At 34.0% G+C, this 23,312-nt stretch overlaps 1 protein-coding gene across 1 annotated transcript in view; it reads right to left on the reverse strand.

The window, feature by feature from the left end:
- LOC145246670 (uncharacterized) overlaps window positions 1–23,312 on the reverse strand; it is a 216,081-nt gene that overhangs the window by 48,025 nt on the left and 144,744 nt on the right. Inside the window, exon 3 of the mRNA XM_080108384.1 lies at window positions 20,958–21,023. Coding sequence (XP_079964510.1) covers window positions 20,958–21,023 — 66 coding nt within the window. The remainder of the gene's footprint in view (window positions 1–20,957; window positions 21,024–23,312) is intronic.

A 23,312-nucleotide genomic window follows, 5' to 3' on the forward strand; every position in this document is an offset into this window, starting at 1 on the left:
CTATTTACATTTTTCAATCTTTGAAGATATTGAGGATTCGATAGCAATATGAAAGCAAGAAATCATTTTCTATTCAAAAGTTTAAATACTAATAAATGTTATTGAGAAAACTGAATAATATATTTTTTTATTAAAATCCTTTCTGTGACTTTCAGTTGCAAAGACAACATATTCATAGAAGTCTTGATGTTTCTTTTTGCTTCATTTTGTTGTTAATTGTATAAAACTCAGGAATCCTCCTCTGCTGGAGGAACAAATGTACGCGTCCGATGTCACTGACAGTTGGTGGGATATCTGAATAGTTGTGGTACTTGTGTGGTTGGCTTGTAATAAAATTATATAACATTATCCAATTTTATAAATGCCTAAATTACGCTAGAATCACGACATAATTTATTCATTTTTACGTATCAAGGATGATAAAATGGTGTTTCCTATGGTGGCTTAATCAATATTATTGTTACCTGATTAGGTGGTTCGATAAGGGGTAGCAGATATTGATTTTATTACGTATGACTGCGACATTGCAGAGAGATAACTGGGCACTGTTTCTCAATTTCGGTCTCTCTGCATCACACACACGTATTATTCCTGTTTTTAACGTTTAATTTCGACAAGGAAAGGCGTCCGATTAGATCGCTCCTTTAGAAATCATTCTATTCGATAACAGATGGGGGCATGTAAATAAATGCCTGAGCAAACACATCTACAAAAGATTCATTTTGTTTTGTCAATAAATGCCTGAGCAAACACACCTACTAAAAATTCATTTTGTTTTGTCCTAATCGGCGAACAACATGAACGATACTATAGAAAATTGCGCATCAAAGGATATCGCAGCACAAGATTAAGTTATTTAATAGAAATCGTGTTATTATATCAAATGAATCATTAATCACGTCTATTTACACAAGAAGAAAACATTATTATTAGATAAAATATTTTAAGGAAATAAATAGTCGTTATTCGGAAGAAGAAAAAGCATTTTGTAAATTTAGAAAGTATTACAGGGTGGAACGATAAATTTGTCACTTAAAAGAAAACAACCCAACAGCTTTATTTTAAAACTTTTGTTGTAAAAAATCAATCTAGGTAACTTGCTTATGCAGTAGAGTTGGGATATATTCCATTTAGCCGCCTTCAGACTCAATCACTGCTTATAGACGGGTCCGCAACTGAGAGCATGCCTTTTCCACAAGCGTCGGCGGGAACTCGGCGAATACTAAGATGACGATCAGGCTGGCTTTGGTACTATGAGAGGTCATCTTGGTAAAGTCCCTGATGTATAACCAGGTCGGAGGAGCAGGCAAGCCAGTAAGAGAATGGTACAAAGTCGTAGCACTGCTTCTGAAGCCAAGTCTGAATCTCTTTGGAATTGTGGGCCAGGGCCGAGTCCTGCTGCCACACCTGCCGCCACCTGATTACACCAGGAAATCATTACGTTTTTCAGCACATCCAAGTACACGTTAGTGTTGACTTTCAAGCCGACTTTGGAGCACCCTGGGCACGTCCCTGTTATTTATGGCAATCCAGTGGTGTATTTTTAGGGTGCTTGCAATGGTTCTGTTGTCAAAACTTCCGTAGCTTAATAAACATATCTTAAAGTACGCATCAACTGTTGCTTGAATTAGTAGGTGAACATTGTAAAAAAGACGACGTGTAGTTGCGGCTAAGGCGAAAAAACATGTCGTTTCCGAGTGTTCAATTTACGAGACCACCTGATCACTACCAAGGACATGCGGGGCCTCAAACAAAAAACTCATTTTAAAAGTCATTTCTCAATTTTGCTCACACACACACACACACACAGGCAATTATATCAAAGGAATTGTTATTTGTGTGGGAGAGAAATAGAGAGAAAGAGAGTGTGTGTGTGTTCCCTATAGATTCCGAAACGGCCGCAGGGTTTTTAAAAGAATTTCATACGAAGATACTCCATGTGTTTGAGAGTGCACTTACGTGGGTTTTGCATCGGAATGCATCTGATAAGTACCGACAGGCGATAATCAAAAAATACAATTAAAGATTATCTAAAGTGCAATGTAGACTACAATGCATTGAGAACAAAGTCACTGCGGGTAGGCATGTGAAGCTTTCCCCTTGTACACTGCAGAGCTCGTTGCTAATAAGAGCAGAAAACACTATAAAGAACCTACTGTGTATTATATATATATATATATAATATATATATCAATCTTTCTATCTATCTATCTCTATATATATATATCTACCTCTCTCTCTCTCTATATATATATATATATCTGTATCTATCCACCTCTCTCTCTCTCTCTATATATATATATATATACATATATATATATCTACCTCTCTATCTATCTATCTATATCTATCTATTCCTCTCTCTCTATCTATATACCTCTCTCTCTATCTATCTATATCTATCTACCTCTCTCTCTATCTATCTATCTCTCTATCTATCTATATCTATCTATCTACCTCTCTCTCTCTCTATATATATATATATATCTACCTCTCTCTCTCTAGATATATATATCTACCTCTCTCTCTCTCTTTATATATATATATATATACCTCTCTTTCTCTCTCTCTCTCTCTCTCTCTCTATATATATATATATATATATATATATATATATATATATATATAGACACACACACTTTTTCTGTATATAGATTGAGAAAGATGCGTATACTACTTCATAAGGACACGGATTTCGTTCCAAACTTGCCGAATCAAACACACATATAAATTGTGACTTGTTTAAACTTGAAAGTCATTTACTACGAAAACAAAAATAAAGATTAAAAAGTTAAGATCTTGTTTTTAAAAAATCGTAGCCCGCCGGGTTATTTATGCACCATTTTAATTCACAACACAATTTTGTTTTAAATGTTTACAAAACATTGCAGAGTTTAAATGCGATAAGAAAACATTGAATATCATTTAAAAGAAGGGAATTGCCTTCCCCCAACAACTAGGCTTTCTTTCTCATTGTATCTTTCTCTAACCCATGTAACCATCTTAGAGATGTGAAGTCGTAAACACTGAGATTATTCATCCGCTTCCCACGGCGGAATGATGTAACACAAGAGTCGGACATTTAAATTTGAAAAGCCAGCTCACCAGAAAACTGCATTCTAGACAGAAAAGAAAATCACAGAGAGGTCTTTAAGCATTCGCTAGCAGAAACGGCTCAGGCGATTAGCAATGAAGTAACTCCCTCTCAAACGGAGAAGGCAATGCCTGGGAGAGTGTACCTCCTAGAATTGCTCAGAACCAGAGACCTATCTCAACTGATAGGGACAAAAGTCCGTTCAACAATAATGTATACTATGGTGGCTCTGGAATCCAAAGCAAAGCCCTAACAATGGGTGCAAGCTAAAATTTGTCAGTTCAATTTTTTATTTTCTAAATAAAGTGAACGAACGAAAAATATTGGGTGCACCTAACCAGCGATACCAAATTTTTTTAATATTCTTGACTTTGCTTCGAGACGGAAACACGTGCGCATTTATTAGATTCGTTCAACTTTAGATGCCATTTTATAAATTAATTAGACTTTAGCCGGTTTAAAAGGAGAACATTTCAAATCTCTTGAATAAGAATAAGTGATAACTCATGCCAAATTGATGGTTGAATATGTTTAAATTTGTGCTCCTTGTTACATTAAATACTAATTGCTGTTAATAACTTATTCTCCTGCGAACGGATATCATAATACTATGTCCGCTGGCTCATATCACAATATGTAACGTGGCAGTTACGCTCGAAATCTGTTCGTTACAGTTCAAGCTTCTCTCGAACCTCCACGCTGTCCGTCACCGTCAAAAAGGTACAAACAATCAAAAATAAATAAATCCGGGTCGGTACTTTTTCTTTTTTTCAACACGACACGTTTATTACCGTTTTTATTTTTCCCCGTCTTGACAGCAGCTTAGAGGTTTCTTGCTTCTGCTTCACTACACGCTGACAGTAGACAGCCATCTATAATATAAATCTCACCTGTCTGTTTAAATATATGTATGTATGTATGTATGTATGTATGTATGTATGTCTACCTAAAACTGTCGACAGTGGCGACTGATTTTCACGACATTGGTATCGTTTTTAAGATCCGCCCTCCGGACGACAAATATCGAAAAATTGGCTAAAATCATTACTTCTTTCAACATTAACTGGGCCCTTTTCTACAGGGAGGTTCGAGCCTGCCTGCCTACTACCACTCTTTATTTATTTTGCTTAATACACATTTCCAAATACTCTGGCAACGCCGGGCACCCAGGCTAGTTTCTTATGCGTCCATCTTTTTCGACCGCACTCTTTCTTCTCCCTTTCATTTTACACGTCCATCTCCTTTGGCGCTGATATATTTCTTCCCGACCACGTGATGTCTTTTTTTTTCTTTTTCTTCAGATCCAAGTCCAAACACACTTGCTAATTTGCATGCACGTTCAAACGCTGCTCCTGCTGCTAATAGAATCACTTGTCATCCATCCTTTTGATGCTGCTGCTATTTTCCTACGCGCTTATATGCGCTCTGTTACAAATAAAGGTGTATACAGAATTTCAGCTAGATTAGCCCAATATTTCCCGAGAAAACTTATAGAGTAAATGTAGTACTGTGGTTACAAATCCCTGTTCATGTTATCGTCCTTAACTGTGCATCAAACGGACACTATAATACCGAGTTCGATGTACCTTATCACAAAAAAGGACTTGAAAATTTTCAGCGAGATCGATTCAGTAGATTCTGAGAAAAAGTGAAACGGACAGACAGACAGATAAATAGATAGAAAACTAAGAAAAATATAATACAAATAGCAACCCAACTTCTGGCAATATCCAATGATGAATAGGAACCCTAGAGTAATCCTGCTCCCAACGTTGATGTCAATATTATACCTTGTACCTTTTTTTTATTGTTGAAATTCAGTTTTTAATTAGAAAAACGTTTATAAGAATCCTAATAATCTGATTGTGTGATCGAAATACGTGGTAATAATGCATCAGGTGGTACTGTCCGTGATGTCTGTATGGGTCATTCGATGTTTCTGACTTTTAAACATCGTATCTTTTTTGTTACGATATCCAATATGAGTAAAAAAAAAAAAAAAATTCCCTGGCATCTTGGTATTAATAACTGTGTCTTAAAGATCTCCCACGTTTGTAACGCATAAAGCTACATGACACAAAATTGCAAAGATAAACTGAATGTATTTTTAAATACTTGACATTTGATTTGTTTTTTTTTATATACGTTTCAATTTATGTAAGGATTAGCGGCTGCTTTTATGAATATATAATACTATATAAATGGAACTCTGTGTGTGTGTGTGTGTGTGTGTGTGTGTGTGTGTGTGTGTGTGTGTGTGTGTGTGTGTGTGTGCCATATAGATTTGAAAACGGGAGGGTAAATTTTTATAAAATTTCACACGGAAGTACTTTATGTATCTGGAAGTGTTCTTATAAAGGTTGTGTGTCGGAATACGGTATAATCGCGTTGACACACTGATTCTCCTCAGATCACCGAAGTTAAGCAATATTGACCATGGTTAGCACCAGATGGGTGACCATTTGGGAATTCTAGGCGCTGTATGTGCGCTCCGTTTATCTCGGCATTTGTTTCCAGTCGTCCTGAGCCTCCACTTGCCACTGGTATTTAATAATGTCGACTCAGGAAATATGTGGTTAGAGGTTGCGCACCTTCTGTCACAAAAATTTCACACGCAGGCACGCTTACGGTAGGTATCCATAGTTTGTCAAAGACTGAAGAAGCCTATTCATTGTATCGGAATACATTCGATAAGTGTCGATAATCGATAATCGAAATAACTCGCTGGAAAAAGAAACAGACGATTTTGACCAAAGTTAACACCTTACGCAGCCTAACATCACAAAAGAATTTGAGAAGTTTTATTATCACACGAGCCGAAAGGTTCGACATCAACAGTAGCTTCTTTGATATGAAAGGGGCGCGTTCGAAATGAATGTTGCTGTTTAGAGTACCATTGAACCATTATATTGGAATTTTGCATTTTAAACTTAATTCAAGCCATTATATATAAAAAACAGTTTCATAAAACCAACAGCAGTTTCTTTACTGCAATGCAGACTACAATGTATTTTAGCCTACGTCACTGCAGAATAGCATGTAAAGTTTCTCCCGGTGTACTGGAGCAAGCAATCAATCGATTTGATTCTAAAAGGGTCGATTTCACTGATTTCGATGGCAATAAAAATATGAGAGTGTGAAACATCTGTTGAACATCATGAATCCCGGAAAACATAGGGGTCCCCTGCTAGTTCTGTTAAAAGACGATCATCCACATTCATAGTGAAAGGCTGTACAGTGACTGCTAAGAATAATGTAAAAGATAAGGACGTAAAATTAGCTGCTGCCACGTAGTATCTACACGACAAAACTCCAGCTGGTTGTGTGATGAGTCTGTTGTGGATGCCGAGAATCAATCCCCCACGAAGAGTAAAAAAAAAAAAAAAAAAATTAAAAAACGATCGAGCGAAAGATAAAACGCACGGCTTTGCCACAATATACCATTACGACCACGTATTATTAATCTCCGTTGTCTATTTTTACGAGATGTCAACACTTCATGAGGCATTTGCTGCCGAATTGATATTTTTATTGTCAAGAACTACTTGTAAAGCATTATCTATGTTTATATCACTGAGTTAACAAAGTGTATACGTATATCACTTCTTAAAAATGTGAGGGTTAAATCATATTAAAACAGTTATAAAAAAAAACTTTAATTCGGCAGATGTGATTCCATACGAACTAAATGGTATCCATTAGGCCAACCTTCCAGTCACTTTATTTTATCTTGATAAGCGCCAAGGTACATATATATATATATATATATATATATATATATATATATATATATATATATATATTGTCTCCCGACAAAAGACAAAAGGAGGGTGTACCTGTAAATTCACCCTTGTCCGTTCGTCTGTTTGTCTGTCCCGACTTCTCTCAATAATTACGCGTTGGAAGTTTTTAAATTTTAAATTTTGCACAACACATTAAACATTATATGAGTAAAAAAGTAACAAAACATATTTTCCGGGGAAAAAATCCGGTTGCACGCAAAGAGGGTGTCTTTCTGGTAAAAATGGTTAAAAATTGAAACTTTTGTGCTTATTACAAAAATAAATTGATGCCTTGGATTTTTATAAAACTTCCTGAAAAGTTGTAATTGACCGATTTATATTATTTTGTTTGTCTATACTTCGCGATAAGTCGCAGGGACTCTTTTAAGACTAATAAAAACGCTCCATTTTTGAGACTATTGTACCATATTTGTCCAACATTTTTTGTGTATGTCTATTTAGCAGTTTTGCATAGCGCTGAACTCAAATTAAATTGGGAACTTTTAGGACTAAATGGAGGGAGGCAAATGATGACTTTAGTCATTTCTTTGTTTGCATGGTGCAGAACTCAAATTTACATATGTTAAGGCCTAAAACCGCACCGTTTGTTCATTTTCACCAGGATTTGACGTCCCGTGGGGATGTTTGGGGCTAATTGGGGGTGGATTGGGGGCAAATGCTGTACGTAGTCATATTTTACGTCTTGTTCACTGTGCACTCACGGGGCACTATACACGTTTCACTATTTACAATTAAGTTTATACATATATAATGGCTAAAATGAGTTAGAATACAGAAATTGAACAGAAAGTTTTTTTTATTTAGAAAGTGAAATATTGACTTCCCTATAAATAGAAAACTGTGCACATGTGATATATTTTTTAAATCAAGAGACTGTATGTTAAAGATAACATGTATAAATTATCGTAAAAACAAAACAGTGTACACAAAGATTTGCATCGCACTTTTCAAAATAGGTTAATAGCTTGCTATTGCAAAACTCATGTATATCAGTTCATACGTCATCGAACAAATAGATGTCTTGAAAATCTCACAAGAATTTTAAAAGGGTACCAACAACTTCCGAAGAGAAGTTGATAAATATAGAAGTTGATGACTTTTATCCTTTTCTCAAAGTAATTTTTTTTTTTTTTTTTTTTTTTATTACATTTTCACCCCAAACAAGGCAAATTGCCACTTTGGTGTAGGGGGCTACTATCAGGGGCAACAACTACTGGGGTACTATGTAGGGATTTGGGCAGCAAGGTGTCGGTTCACGTTACACTTGAACTTCTGCACGTCAGTACTGTTGGGGAAGCAGGGACCTGGAATGGAATTCCAGAGTCTTGCGGTTCTGGGGAAGAAACTATTGGAGTAAAAAGATCTTTTACATCTAGGGACCTCTACAGTGTGGGGGTGGGATCTAGTAGCCTGTCGGGTTTGTCGAGGGTGCTCGCGTCGTGGGGGCACAAGTGATTGCAGTTCATCAGAGCATTCAATTATGAACTAAAAAGTACTATTATATATTTTATATACATCTATAAATTAAGAACCTGTGTGTGAGAACAATTCCCAACCTATAAACTCAATTCGATATATAGGGTATTCAAACATGCAAGAAAACCTTTTAATCAGCTTTCATCCGAAAATGATCTAATATAACAATTGAAAATTGTTACGTGGGGGTCAGCGAATTATTATCTCTTTGTCAACTGTTTCACGGGTGCGCGTGCGTGAATCGTGCAGGTGACAGATTACTTCATGTTGAGAATGAGTAGGTTTTAAAACACTTTATAAAAGCTTTGTAAAGCTGGCTTAATTGTTATCATACTTGACTCCCTGTCTTTCGGTTTTGGTTTCGATCTCAGCTCGAATATATATATATATATTTTTTTTTTATTTTACTTACAAGAAGTGACCTATTTAGAAAAAAAAACAACAAAAAAATCAATCGTCGCATGTACATATTTCAGTTTCTGTGTTAATTAAAATATGATATTTATGCATATTTTCCACCGGGCAACGCCAGGCGGCCTGCTAGTAGATTAACCACACATATTTGATCCCCCCCCTTTTATAAGTCGGTGTTTCTGAGCCGTTCCCTTTCTCTCTCTCTCTCTCTCTCTCTCTCTCTCTCTCTCTCTCTCTCTCTCTCTCTCTCTCTCACACGTATTTTTTATATCTTCCTTTTTTTTTCTCTCTATTTCTCTTTCTTTCTCTCTAGGCTTACCAGGACCTAGCACACCCACGATTTCAGATCCGACTTAATGGGTCAACAAATAGGGCCTTCCTCGCTCGGGGTCCCCTGACTTTTTTTGTTTTTTTTATTTTTTCCGGATTTGATTTATACAGCGTTGGAGTCAAAATTACAGCAAACATATAACCTTGCTAAACAATCCTGTTTTGAGTGGAGAAAAACATTTCCTGCGGAGAAGTGTTTATTTACACAACTTAACAAAATAAAATATAATTTTTATACGTTTTTGAGCCTAGAAAATATAGCCTTTAACTGGTCCAACTAACCTATGATAAAACTCCAAGTTTTGAAACATTCATGAGTGATACTTTTTCATGGATTTACTTTCCGATTATTTTCCCGAAAGGCTTTTTATATTACCTTTCGGTGAGTGTGTACTTTGGATTTCGTCTGATGGATTTTCTACTTTGTTTTGTATTTTTAATATTATGTATGTTACTCATTTTCCTGTTATTTTTATTTTTTTACAGAGGAATCACCACTTATCAAGGCCCGGATGCGCCTCAAGGATAAGGGTTAATGGGTATACATTAGTCTATGTGATTATAGTGTAGTAAACATAAATAGTGGGAATTTTGTAAATTGGATTACTTAGGGAGACAGTTCATCAAGAATTTGTTTACGTTGGACTTGAAGACAATCAGATTGTAGTTAGCTGGAAAGCAGGCAATCGGAAGAGAGTTCCACAGGCGCGCATTTCTAAGAAAAAAAGCCCTGTTAATGGAATCTACATTTAAGTTTAGGCAAAGATAAAGAGTGCGGGAAATTATTGATAGTGGTTTTGGCTAGAGGAGTGTTTTTCGTGAATGTTTGGCGAAGGGGGACCATAGATTTGAGCTCAGACGAGTACTTGCCGTGAAAATAACAATAAAGAAGTCACAGGCTCGAAAAGTCTCTTCTGTGGGAAAGAGGTAGCAGGGAAGTTAAAAGGGCACCCCCCTACTAAGCTACGAAGTCTATTTTGAACTCTGTCAAGGTGGATAAGCTGCTTCTAGCAGCTCCTGCCCAGATGTGGCAACATTACTCCATCGTTGGCCGTACCTGATTGTGTAGTCACTTAGCAAACGTATGTTACGTTGTGGTTGGGGGTTGTGAGTATGCGTAGCATCGTTACTAATGTATACAGTAGGTCTTCACTATCTGAATCAAAGTTCCACTTTTGACCTAATTGAGTTCTTTCCGTGTTCTTATGTGAGTTATGCGTGTCTTACATGTATTTGACATACCTTATTTTTAACTACATCGTTGATCTTGTGGTACACCTAGGTTTCATCTTTTCGTGGGGAGGGGGAGCTGGAAAACTGTTGGATAAAATGCATTTCACTTCAAAAACGATGGTTCGTTTTATATTAGTTTTATTTCACTTTACAGGAGTCGACGCAGATTAATGGAAAGTGAGTTCCTTTTGCTTATGGTTAATTCTAATAGTCTCCATGTTTTTAGACACGTCATCTCCTTCCCAAGGGACCGTTTACCCGTCTTCTCTTTTCTGCGTCCAAATTCCAACTCTATGTCCAGCTAACCTGATCACGTGGTAACAACCACGTCTTTTCGGTGAAACTTGTCCATTTTTTACCTTAATAATGTTTTGACAACTTTTATCAAAACATCTTCATATCTCATCTCTTTTTTATCTCGCCAGTTTGATAGATAGATAGATAGATGGATCGAAGTGGATATATAGTTAGATCGAGATAGATAGATATATAACTAAATCAATAGATCTATCGATAATACAAATAGATATATAGATATATCAACAGACAGATAGTTTCATGAGTTCCATCCACTACGTAACATGACTACGTTGGTGTTTCTGAAGAACTTTAATAAACTGAACCGATGCTTTGAATGTGTCTATTAAAATACATCACGTCATGCAATAGCATAACAAAACCCTTCGCATAAACCGCTGCATTTAAATTGTTTTATTCACACCACATTATTATTTCATAAATACGGGATTTACGAATTAAAATTGATACCAAACGATAACAACAAGTCAAAATGCAATCTTTTATAAGAAGTTTAACGTCCGATTTCTTTTCTTTTTAAAGAGACGCCTTTTCTGCATCTAGAAAATTAGAGGAAAATTAATATTAACATTATTTACATGTTTTGTATCATGTTTTATAACGTTCCCCTCATATGATGTGTTAGTTCCGCAATGTTCCGGTTGTTGTACTCTCCAACCTTCATTTGATTTTTTATGTAGTCGGTAATCGCCAGGGAATTATGAAATGAATCCTTTGTTTATTTGTGTGTTCCTTGCCTTTTAGATGTCTCATATCACTTACATTTATTGAAGTTCCTTCACCAGACATCGACCTCAGAGTTACTACATATTATTGCATAGGGGACGGAAAACGCCGGGAATATATCGGATGTATCGCATTCATGTAATTACAGATCCGGGCAAAACCACAATTAAATCGGATTGTTGAATGATTACGTCAACGCTACATTCCGATCAAAGAATCAGGATTATAAAATAATGAAAGAATATATTTAAGTTGGATTGGAAATGTCTAAAAGTGTAGAGAGATAAAACAAAATTTCAATTCGAATGGCAAAGAAAAACGCGAACGATGAGATTCCGATCAAGGAATGTGAGTGATGTGAATATAAGCCATAAACAAAGGCAATCAGTCAGGCAGAAAGAAAGCAAGAATTACACTACTACCGTTGCCGCACGGACGAACCACACTAATCTACATACCAACCCGAACTCTCTCTTGTCATACTATCACATAAATAAAACTTGATGCTGATTTGATAATGGTCTGCTCGTTTGATTACTAAAAACACGGATATATATATATATATATATATATATATATGTACATATAAATCCGTGTTTTTAGTAATCAAACGATTATATATATATATATACTGTATGTGGATGACTATAATGCTTCTCATCTTGAGTTGATCATATTGAGATATGAGTGATACACAAATTAGCATTAGGGTACAAACCGAGCTTAGCTGTTTCGGACGATGTCAAAACATCGTTAAACTCACAACTCAATCAGCAGCCGATAGCGTAGTGATTAGGTGCCTTGACTGTCGTACAGGCGGTCGGGTTTCAATCTTGGCTTAAGGTAGTTGCCTGTCTAGCCGCACTGATGAGCAGTCAAATGTCATAAATAAAGAAGTAAAATATTAAATGTCTATCTTTCTCTTTTATATACAGAGTGACTCCCTAAAAAAAAAAATTATAAAAGTACGTATTGCCACACATGAGCAAGAAGCAAAGCTGCGAACAATGACCTTGAGCAACTAAATATTTCGCCATTTTTGGAAACCTGATTAAAACAGGATGAAGCCACATCGCACTACACGGCAAATATTGAAGGATATACGATAATTGTTCGGTTATCGTATGATCTCAAGATTCCGTAATGTTACCTGGTTTCCTAAGTCGCCATATTTTTCTGTTTGTAATATTTTGTGCACAGGGTTATCATAAGAACAAAGTTTATACAACTTACTTAAGAACTCTGGATGAAAGCAGAAAATTCACGATGTTACACAGTTGATGAGCAATGTCGACAGCAGAGTTCTACGAACTGTTTGTACAAGACCACGCAATCTACAGGACGTACTTTTTTCTTTTAAATGTGAGTTCGATCATTGTTTCTTAAATAGAATGCCTTAAGGTTTTAATAAATAAGTAAAATATTTTTCTCACTATTGGTTTTATTTGATTGTTAAAAGATGTCCCGTTTTATTTGGGGGGGTTGAGGGAAAGGTCACCCTGTATAAAATTATATATATATATATATATATATATATATATATATTAAGTAATGTGATTTATAATTTAAAAGTTTTAAAATTTTTAAAATTTAAAAATCAAAATTTAATTAAATTAAAAATCAGTTTCATAAGAAGGAACAACAACAAAGTCAATTATCTGTACGATCGTTTCGGAAATCCGTGCTTTTTATTTGTGGTATATATGAAGTCACGTAGAATAATTATACATAGTTTTTTTGGTAAGCACGGTCTCCTCATCAGCAAATTTAGGAGGATTTTTATTGAATTGAAAAGACACCAAAAATAAACCTAGCATTAAAAGTAAGGCAGATGAATCTGAAAAATTGAAGTAAAAGGTTTGGATATAAAATTTATAAGAAAATTAATAAGGAAATTGGTATAGGTTAGAGATAGAAATGAGTAGAAAAAATATATATATTTTTGAATTTACATAATAAATTTGATTTAAAAATATATATATAATTACCTTTTGGTTTTCCTTTTTTTGAAATCAGGAACTGTATTTAAAGTAGTCATTTAGATGTTTGCTATAGCTTTTTATTTTATTGAATGATGAATTTTAAAAGGGCCACGCTCGTGCAGTAAATTGTTTCCGTTAGCGTATTTTATTTAGAGACGCTACAGTTAATATCTATAGAGAGAGAGTTTTTTTTTTTTTTTTTTTTTTTTTGCAAGTTTTTAAGGGGAGATAATTGTCATGGCTTTATTTATTATTTGATTTACGAGTCTAAGGGCGGTTGAGGGAAAGGTCACCCTGTATAAAATTATATATATATATATATATATATATATATATATATATATATATATATATATATATATATATATATATATATTAAGTAATGTGATTTATAATTTAAAAGTTTTAAAATTTTTAAAATTTAAAAATCAAAATTTAATTAAATTAAAAATCAGTTTCATAAGAAGGAACAACAACAAAGTCAATTATCTGTACGATCGTTTCGGAAATCCGTGCTTTTTTTTTTTTTTTTGCTGGTTAGTAAAAACATATTAGATAGAATTATCCCCAAAATTAAATCCATAATAAAATACCCACTATGGCAATCTTCAAACCAAGTAATCGACTGGTTTTCTAATATTCAAAATAAAAATGATATTAAATTTCTTTCTTTTGACATTGAATCATATTACCAATCTATATCACCTATCCTACTTAATAAATCTCTATTAATGGCACGAAAATTAACTAATATAACTCAAGACGAAACTAAACTAATACTTATAGCTAGACAGTCTTTAATAACATTTGATAATAAATATTGGACCAGGAAAAATACCCCTAACCACTTCAACATTTTAATGGGATCGACGGACTCGACTCAGGTCACTGATCTAGTTGGCCTTTTCCTTTTAAATGAAATACATTGTATACTCCATAAACAATTCAACCTTGAAGGAGGGCTATATAGAGATGATGCACTTTTCATAACGAATTCTACTAATAAAAATTATGAAAATGCAATTAAAGCTCTACATAAATTATTTAAAAATTATGGACTTAGTATAAAAATCGACCCTAATAAAAAAATTGTTAATTTCTTAGACATAACCTTAAATCTTGAAAATTCTACCTTTGAACCATACCATAAACCTAACCAATCACTTCTATATGTCCACAATCAATCAAACCACCCTAAATCAATATTAAAATCAATAGTTCCCAATATCGCTCTAAGAATTTCTAGACTGTCTTCTACTAAATCAATATTTACCAAAAATGAAAAATACTATAATGAAGCCCTTAAAAACTCTGGATATAATTCACAAATTAAATTCATAAATGAAAATGATAGAAACATAAACTGCATTAAAAATAAACCTATTAAAAGCGTAATAACATATAATATGGCAATGTCTTCCCGTATACGAGTTAAGAAAAATAACCAGGAGACAAAAAAAGATAAAACCAAACTACAAATATTAGAAAATAATATAAATAAACAACAAACTAAAACCCGCAAACGTAAGAATAGACACAAGGAGATCCTATGGTTCAACCCCCCGTATTCCAAAAACCTAGAAACAAACATAGCTAGAGAATTTTTTAAAATATTAGATAAGAACTTTAAAGCCCCCCATAGATATAATAAGATTTTCAATAAGAACACAATTAAAGTCTCTTACTCTACTATGCCTAACCTTCATCAGAAAATAATTAGCTCTAATAATAATAAAATTAATAAACTACAAAATGCAACTATACAAAATACATCGGACTGTAACTGTAGAAGAAAAAATAAATGTCCCCTACAAGGCTCATGTAAAATTAAAAATGTTATCTATAGCTGCACAGTATCAAAAACTCCAAATATACAAGAACCTATCAACAGCCATAACTCAACTACCGAATTAAATAATAACACCAACTTAAATCAATCTACCGATCAATTATTAACCAACCCACCACATTATAATCCATTAATAGACCTAACGGAAAATAATCATAATAATCAAGAGGTAATATATATTGGTTCCACATCTGGCCCAATAAAACATAGAATTTCAACGCACAAACATTCTTTTAAAAATAACTCTCTATCAAACCAAACTACTCTATCCAACTATATTTGGCAACTAAAAAATAGCAATATTTCTTTCAACTTAAAATGGCAAATAATCGAGACTTGCAAATCATATAAACCAGGAGATAAATTTTGTACATTATGTACAAAAGAAACCGTAAAAATTTTAAAATATGAAGATATAAAAAGCACAACCAAACTAGTAAATTCAAGACACGAGCTTCTATCGTGTAATCATAAACGTTGGTTTAAATTTAATAAATATAAACCACCTTAAATCATTAAAAATTACTCATTAGTAAAAATAGATTTTTTTTTTTTTTTTTTTTTTAATAAATTAAGTTAAACCAATTACCGCCCTTAGACTCGTAAATCAAATAATAAATAAAGCCATGACAATTATCTCCCCTTAAAAACTTGCAAAAAAAAAAAAAAAAAAAAAAAAACTCTCTCTCTATAGATATTAACTGTAGCGTCTCTAAATAAAATACGCTAACGGAAACAATTTACTGCACGAGCGTCGCCCTTTTAAAATTCATCATTCAATAAAATAAAAAGCTATAGCAAACATCTAAATGACTACTTTAAATACAGTTCCTGATTTCAAAAAAAGGAAAACCAAAAGGTAATTATATATATATTTTTAAATCAAATTTATTATGTAAATTCAAAAATATATATATTTTTTCTACTCATTTCTATCTCTAACCTATACCAATTTCCTTATTAATTTTCTTATAAATTTTATATCCAAACCTTTTACTTCAATTTTTCAGATTCATCTGCCTTACTTTTAATGCTAGGTTTATTTTTGGTGTCTTTTCAATTCAATAAAAATCCTCCTAAATTTGCTGATGAGGAGACCGTGCTTACCAAAAAAACTATGTATAATTATTCTACGTGACTTCATGTATACCACAAATAAAAAGCACGGATTTCCGAAACGATCGTACAGATAATTGACTTTGTTGTTGTTCCTTCTTATGAAACTGATTTTTAATTTAATTAAATTTTGATTTTTAAATTTTAAAAATTTTAAAACTTTTAAATTATAAATAACATTACTTAATATTGAATTAGCTCTAGGACATTTAACTATCGAGCTTATTATATATCTAAATTACAACGAGCATTTCCTGTATTTTAATTAAACTAGTAATTTCACTATTACATTAAAATACACTTAGCTCTTTAGACTATTATTCTAATCTCCTTTAAATTATATATATATATATATATATATATATATATATATATATATATATATATATACGAATGTTTATTAACAGTCGAATGTCATAATTAAAGAAGCATTAAAAGATTTAAAATCTGGTACAAACAAAAATGAGTATCACATCACGCAATAACACTATTTAACTTGTAGCTAGAGGAAAGGAGATCAGTAAGCAGAAAGAGACTAATCTTGGATGCTGTCCATTTATTTTTATATACGACTGGTTTTTCTAACTCACTTTTTCCTGATTCGAACAATCTTCTCGGACTCAATATATGACCCATTGTTTATACTTTAATTCTTATTTTAGTTCCAATTGCTGTCGCCTAGATCAGATTAGACTCGAGTACAGATTCCCGAGTTCGACCGAAGGATTTCCGAGCTCGAGAGAATAATTTCCGAGTTCTATAAGATACACCGGAAAGAAAGTCAGCGGTTACAGTGATCAGAATATTATGAAAATAACACTTAAAATAAGAACAGTCGCTCAAACAATACAAAGAATACGACTTTTTGTTCGACCGAAGAATGAGTTCTATTTTGTAGATTTTTAATTGGGGCTGGAAACGAAGGAGAACATAGATTTTCAGATTATTTTCACGTCTTCCGCTTTATTTTCTGTATTTGACGCTTCTTAATAACAGTTGTGTCAATGCACACACCACGTTTTGATTTTTCGTTAAGATAAAGATATTATTCCAAATAGAACGTTATGATACCCTTTATATTACAACACCTAGAACTACAGAAATAGGCGAAAGTAAATGAAAATATTCTCTTTAACAAATTGTTTACAATGACCGATTTAGTTTGAGTAAAATGTAAACATCATTAGTCGCCTCTATAATAAAGTAATGTCGACTTTTTTCAAGTACATCCAGACAAAAATCTCTTAATAAACACAAGCGCTACAGAATTCTTACATGGTTACGATTCATACCAATAATTAAAACCCGTTGTCGGAAAATACCAGTCCGTTTCATAATTTATTACAATAATTTCGTCACATTGATGCTAATATGATAGTCATGCATACAGGAAGTCGGAGTAACTTTTACTCACACGGGAAACACTATTACCACATTCAAATAACACCGGATTTTTTTCTTAATAGAATGATTATCATATCTTACCCGTCACTGGTTCAGTTCTTAAATAAATTCAATTGTCTTTTCAAAAGCTATTAAAACTTTAGCAACTAAAACAAGTCTGATCCCTAGAGATACATTTTCTAACTTTTTACAAAATTTTCATTGGTTTGTTATAATTTTATTCGAAAATATTCGATTGGGTTAGACGAAAATAAAACATGATGCATCCTATTCCCTCATTCAATAAAACACCTTCATTGACAAGTATATATTTTTACTATATTTTTTTTCTTTTTACAGAACATATTATGAATACATGGTGAAAAGATATAATTGTCATCTTAAAGAAAACAACACTGCTACTATTTTAAAACTTATTGAAAAGATCAATCTAGGTTACTTGATTATATAGTAGAGCTGATATCTATTCAATGTAGCCACCTTTAGTCTCAATCCCCGTCTGAATACGGCACCGGAACTGGGAGCATGCTTTTTTTTACAAGCGCAAGTGGGAGCTTGGCAAATACTCGGAGGCTGGCGAATACTCGGAGGCTGGCTTTGGTGTTGTAGGAGGTCATGTGTGTTATGTTCTCAATGTATGACCAAATGAAGTAGTCTAGTGGGTTCAGGTCAGGAGAGGAGGGTTTGCCAGTGAGAGAAGGGTACAATGTTGTAGTATTATTCTGAAGCCAAGCCTGGCTCGCTTTGGCATTGTGGACCGGCGCCGAGTACTGCTACCACACTCAGGGTCTGCTAGAAGCCACCTGGTTGTATCGGGGATCACCATACTCTTAATCACATCCAGTTATACTTTGGTGTTGACCTTGAAGACGAATTCAAAGATTTCCGGTGGCATGATGTGACTCTCTTTGAAACTATATCAAAAACATAACTGTAACGGAAAACTTTGTTTTCATCACTCTGAGCACGCCCCTGTTATTCGTGGCAATCCAGCGATTCATTTTGAAGGTACTGTCAATGGTCCTATTGTCATAACTTTGATCGGTAGAGAGAATGAGTTCTACAGCGGCGCATCTCCGATCTCGCTCGTGGAACATTTTGTCACTTTTAGACATGATAGAAGGCTCCTATCGCACTTGGGATTTGTACACAACTGGCCAACTTGTACATGATCTGCAACAAAAAAAAAAAACTCTAATAAAAAAAAAAACGGTTTTCATCAAACGAAAATGGAATCATTTCATCTTTTGAGGGCGAAAATTTCATCGTTCCACTCTGGACAAAAATGTTATATATTGTTTACTGTACGATGTTGCCTTTTTAAAAATATCGATTTTAGTAAATATTTTTCCCTTAGATTTTAAATTCTATTCTATTTATATTTATATTATTCTCACTTACATACAGATAAGATGTTAAAAACGCAGGTTGTTTTTATACTTTGACTTTGATTTATTCGGGACCTGCTTTTATTAACATTTTTCATTCTAATAAGGGTTGTGTCTACCTTGGCAACTCATTGGCAGCATCAAGTGAAAGTGTATTGTGATCCTAGATACCGAGTAAGCATTCTTGATTCAGGAGTACTATTTTTGTTTCCCGGATATCGGACCTTTAGCAGAGTCGTCCTATGTTAAACAATCTACAAGATTTGCGTGCAATTCGTCGCCGACAAGTCGAATGTAAGCCTCTAAAGAGAGAGGAAAATAAAATTCCGGACGTGTTTGGTGTCAGCATGCAGTGCCGTTGATTGCTCCTGTGTATTTAGAAAGCAGATCTGAAGGTTCCGTCATCTGTGTGTGAGAATCATTGATGGGCAATCTATCCATCAAATTTATACTATGCTTTGAGTATTAATTTTTTGTGGTTTGTTATCCTCATCTTTAGGGTTTTGTTTCGCCATTTTCGGCCAACTAATCCTCTCGCCTTCTTTAGCGACGGGATAGGAATGATAAGTCTTGTAATTCTGTTCCCAGTAATTGCAACCATCCATAGTTGCTGACTCACCAAGTTTTGGCCAACTAATCATCGGGCCTACATGAGTAGGATTGAACATGCTATTTTTAGACAATGTTCACCTGGATTCGTAGAAAGACAAATCCTATATCCAAGCAGGCCAGAGGATTAGTTGGCCAAAACGTGGCGAGGCAATAGCTATGGAAGGCAGAGATTACGGGGGATACAGTTACAAGACTCAACATTCCTATCCCGACGCGGTTAATCAACGAACAAAAATAGAAGATGAGTTGGGCGAAACGTGGTAAAACAACAATAACTATGAAGATGAGAATAACAGTCCTAAATAAAATGGATACACAAATTTTGAAGCCTCATCTCAAAATATTCAAAAAACAAACAAAAAATATATAATAGACTATGCGTCTACTTTTTACGAAATCAATAGCTGACACTTTACAATTGACAAGCATCAATAGAGATTGATTGATCTCATTTTTTTTTTATTAGCCGGTATTAAATCGAAGACGCATTTCTCACGCTCTTCAGAAGCCGAGATAGAAGTAATATATCAACTCTTGTATTTGCGAGTCCTTTTTCTTTCTATTGTACTCTTTTATGACTAGTTCCATCATTATGTATACTCTGCCGGGGAGAATTGGAAGTTTTATCTCCCTAGCCTCCCACCTTTTCTCGATTTACTGTGTAATTGATCGTGTATATAATCCTGTAATTTATACTGCTATGTTATATTTGGAACTTTGGTGCCTATTCTCTGTGTTGAGAAACGGACTTGATATCAATAAAAGCCTGTTTCGTCTCTGAAATGATCGTACACTGAATTGCTTTGGAATTTGAAGCCTAGGAACTAAGATAGATGAACATATAAAGTCACTAATCGCTGAACTATATATATATATATATATATATATGTATATATATATATATATATAGAGAGAGAGAGAGAATGAGAGAGAGAATAGGTTAAGAAGATAAAGCGTATAGTTACATATTAACTTTATTACATTATCAAGTCAATAAGGCTTACCGAAAGAGAAATAAAAGGAAAACCTATTTAGGCCATGGCATTTCAAAGCTAAATGTTTCCCGTCAGAAGAAAAGAAAAAGCCTGCATTATGTAAAAGTAAAAATATGTGTTCGCGCATGCGCGTGTATACGCGTATGAGTGCATATGAAAAAGCTATGTCAACACAAATAAAACGTATCTTCCCTTGTGAAAAAATGCATATACCTACCTTTTTTCAAAGGATTTTATGAGTAATGGATCCAATATATTCTCCTCAGGTTCCCATGTACTATGCCTGAAAAGATAAACGATTAAGAAGCGGTTAGTTTTTCTGTTTGCTACTGAAAACCGACTATAGAAAAACGAAATATACTTGATCTCTCATTATCTTAATGAATCAATTGATTCCATTCATACGCTTAATAAGCATTGCCGATTATAAGCAAATGTAGGTATGTTACAGATCGAAACAAATTAATGGATTAGGATATCTGCCAATAATGATTATCTGCTGAAAGTGTCGCTTCCAAGCGAATGCGTGATATTATAATCCATTGAGGAGAGCAAGTAACAGAGCGCGGGTGCACGTATGCAAATACAAGCGGAATGACCTCATCGGAAAAGAAAGACTATAAAAAGGATAAAGAGCATGTTAGAGAGGGCGATGACGTTCGAGGCCACTTTCGTGAGGAACCTCTCGGCGGTCACAAGAAAATGAAGAAATTAATGTTTATATTATTTAATTAATTGGAATATTTATTGAGATGAGTATTAGTAATTGTCTGTGTTTTTGAGATGAGGTGTTTTCATTTATTGAGATTGTCGGACTGACTTCCTCAACTTGGTTGTTATAGTCACAACGTTTCGGCCGTTTTGCCCTCCGGCCTTCATCGGGTGTTTTGTATCGAACTGGGGAACCGTTTGTTAGGAGTCTCGAACCGAACCCTTTATTATGATTACGGGGATACCGTTTTCGGACTCCAGCTAGGCTCTGGGACATAGTTGCTGATTCTCTGTTTTGAATGTTACTTTTCACTGCCTTCGTTCAGGATTGAACTCAGCACCTTTGGGTGACTGTAAACTTTGATACAACGTCTAGGACCACTCGGCCATATGTCCAACGGCCGAAACGTTGTGACTATAAGAACCAAGATGAGGAAGTCAGTCTGACAATCTCAATAAGAGATGAGTATTATTTATTCATTTAATTATTACGGACTATTATCTTCATCTTTTTAGCTGTAGTTTCACGACGTTCCGGCCAACTATTCCTCTGGCCTTCGTGTAACAACAATAAAAAAAAACGAGGACAATAATCCGCAATAAATAAATGAATGAAATTAATGTTGTTGTACAACAACAACAAAAAACGAGTTGAAGTTCTTTTCTATTCTTTGTCTGCTTTGCGACTTAAGCTACAACATGTTGGTTCCTGGATAACGTTATAGCCATATTGGTGTCATTGTATCAAAATATTAATTATGTCATGAATTCTCTATTAATGGTAACGAGAAATCTTGTGAATCGTTCTTAAATTTTTACAACTACATTTACCTTAATTTAAGTGTTTCGATAAACTTTCACTTAAAAGTCGACTTAAACTAAATAACTTAGTATTAGACATGTGATGAGATCGCTCCACTGTTTGTGCTAAATTAAAGAGTAATTTTGAAAAAAAGATATCAGTTGAAAGAAAGAAAAGAATGGATAAAACCTGATATATTAACGAAGTAATTTATTTATACTATTTAAAAGGATCCCTAAAATGTGTTATTTTATATTTTCTCCCGACTCAGAATTGTTCTGTGAGGCTTATTGTTAAATCAATAAAATAAAACTAGTATTCAAAAATGTTGAAATGGTTTTATAAAAAAAACATTTAATTTGTTTAAACACTCATATGTATGTATGTATGTGTGTGTATATATATATATATATACACGTGTGTGTGTGTGTACACACACATATATGTATATATTTGTAGTCATCGACATACAGTCCTGTTTCGTTGTATCACAATTCATCAATACCGCTAGACTAGCACCTCTCCCAAGCCGAGGATTGAACATAGAACCATCGTGTTGACAGTCAGCAGTTCTACCGATCGACCCACGTGAGCGGCGCCCGTAAATTATCTCGCCAAATGTCTATTTAAACAAACATTTGTCGACAATGTTTACAGTGCTTTAACCGCTTGTTTATAAACAAAGAGCGAGATGCATACACACACACACACACACACACACACACACACGTATATGTAAGAATTTAAAATATGAAAGAGCAGAACCTAAATGCAGGACGTTTCGCTAGTCCTACACGGCCTTTTTCAAGAATTAAACAACTTAAAATGGTCCATGACGAGAGCATCAATTATTATATAGTCATGTTAGTAATGATTCTGCTAGTTTTCATAAGAGTGTTGTGAGGAAATGGTAAATTAATGTTGATTTTTTTCTAGATGCATGGAATAAATTTAAGCATATTTTTTCTAGTTATGTATGGAATAAATTTAAACATATCTTAATAGGGGTGTTAGTATATAATGATAAAACATATAAATCTTATATATAAACAGCTATGT

Source organism: Euprymna scolopes, chromosome 24, assembly GCF_053919585.1.
Source record: "Euprymna scolopes isolate OS-2025 chromosome 24, ASM5391958v1, whole genome shotgun sequence".
In the NCBI taxonomy this organism is placed as follows: Eukaryota; Metazoa; Mollusca; class Cephalopoda; order Sepiida; family Sepiolidae; genus Euprymna; species Euprymna scolopes.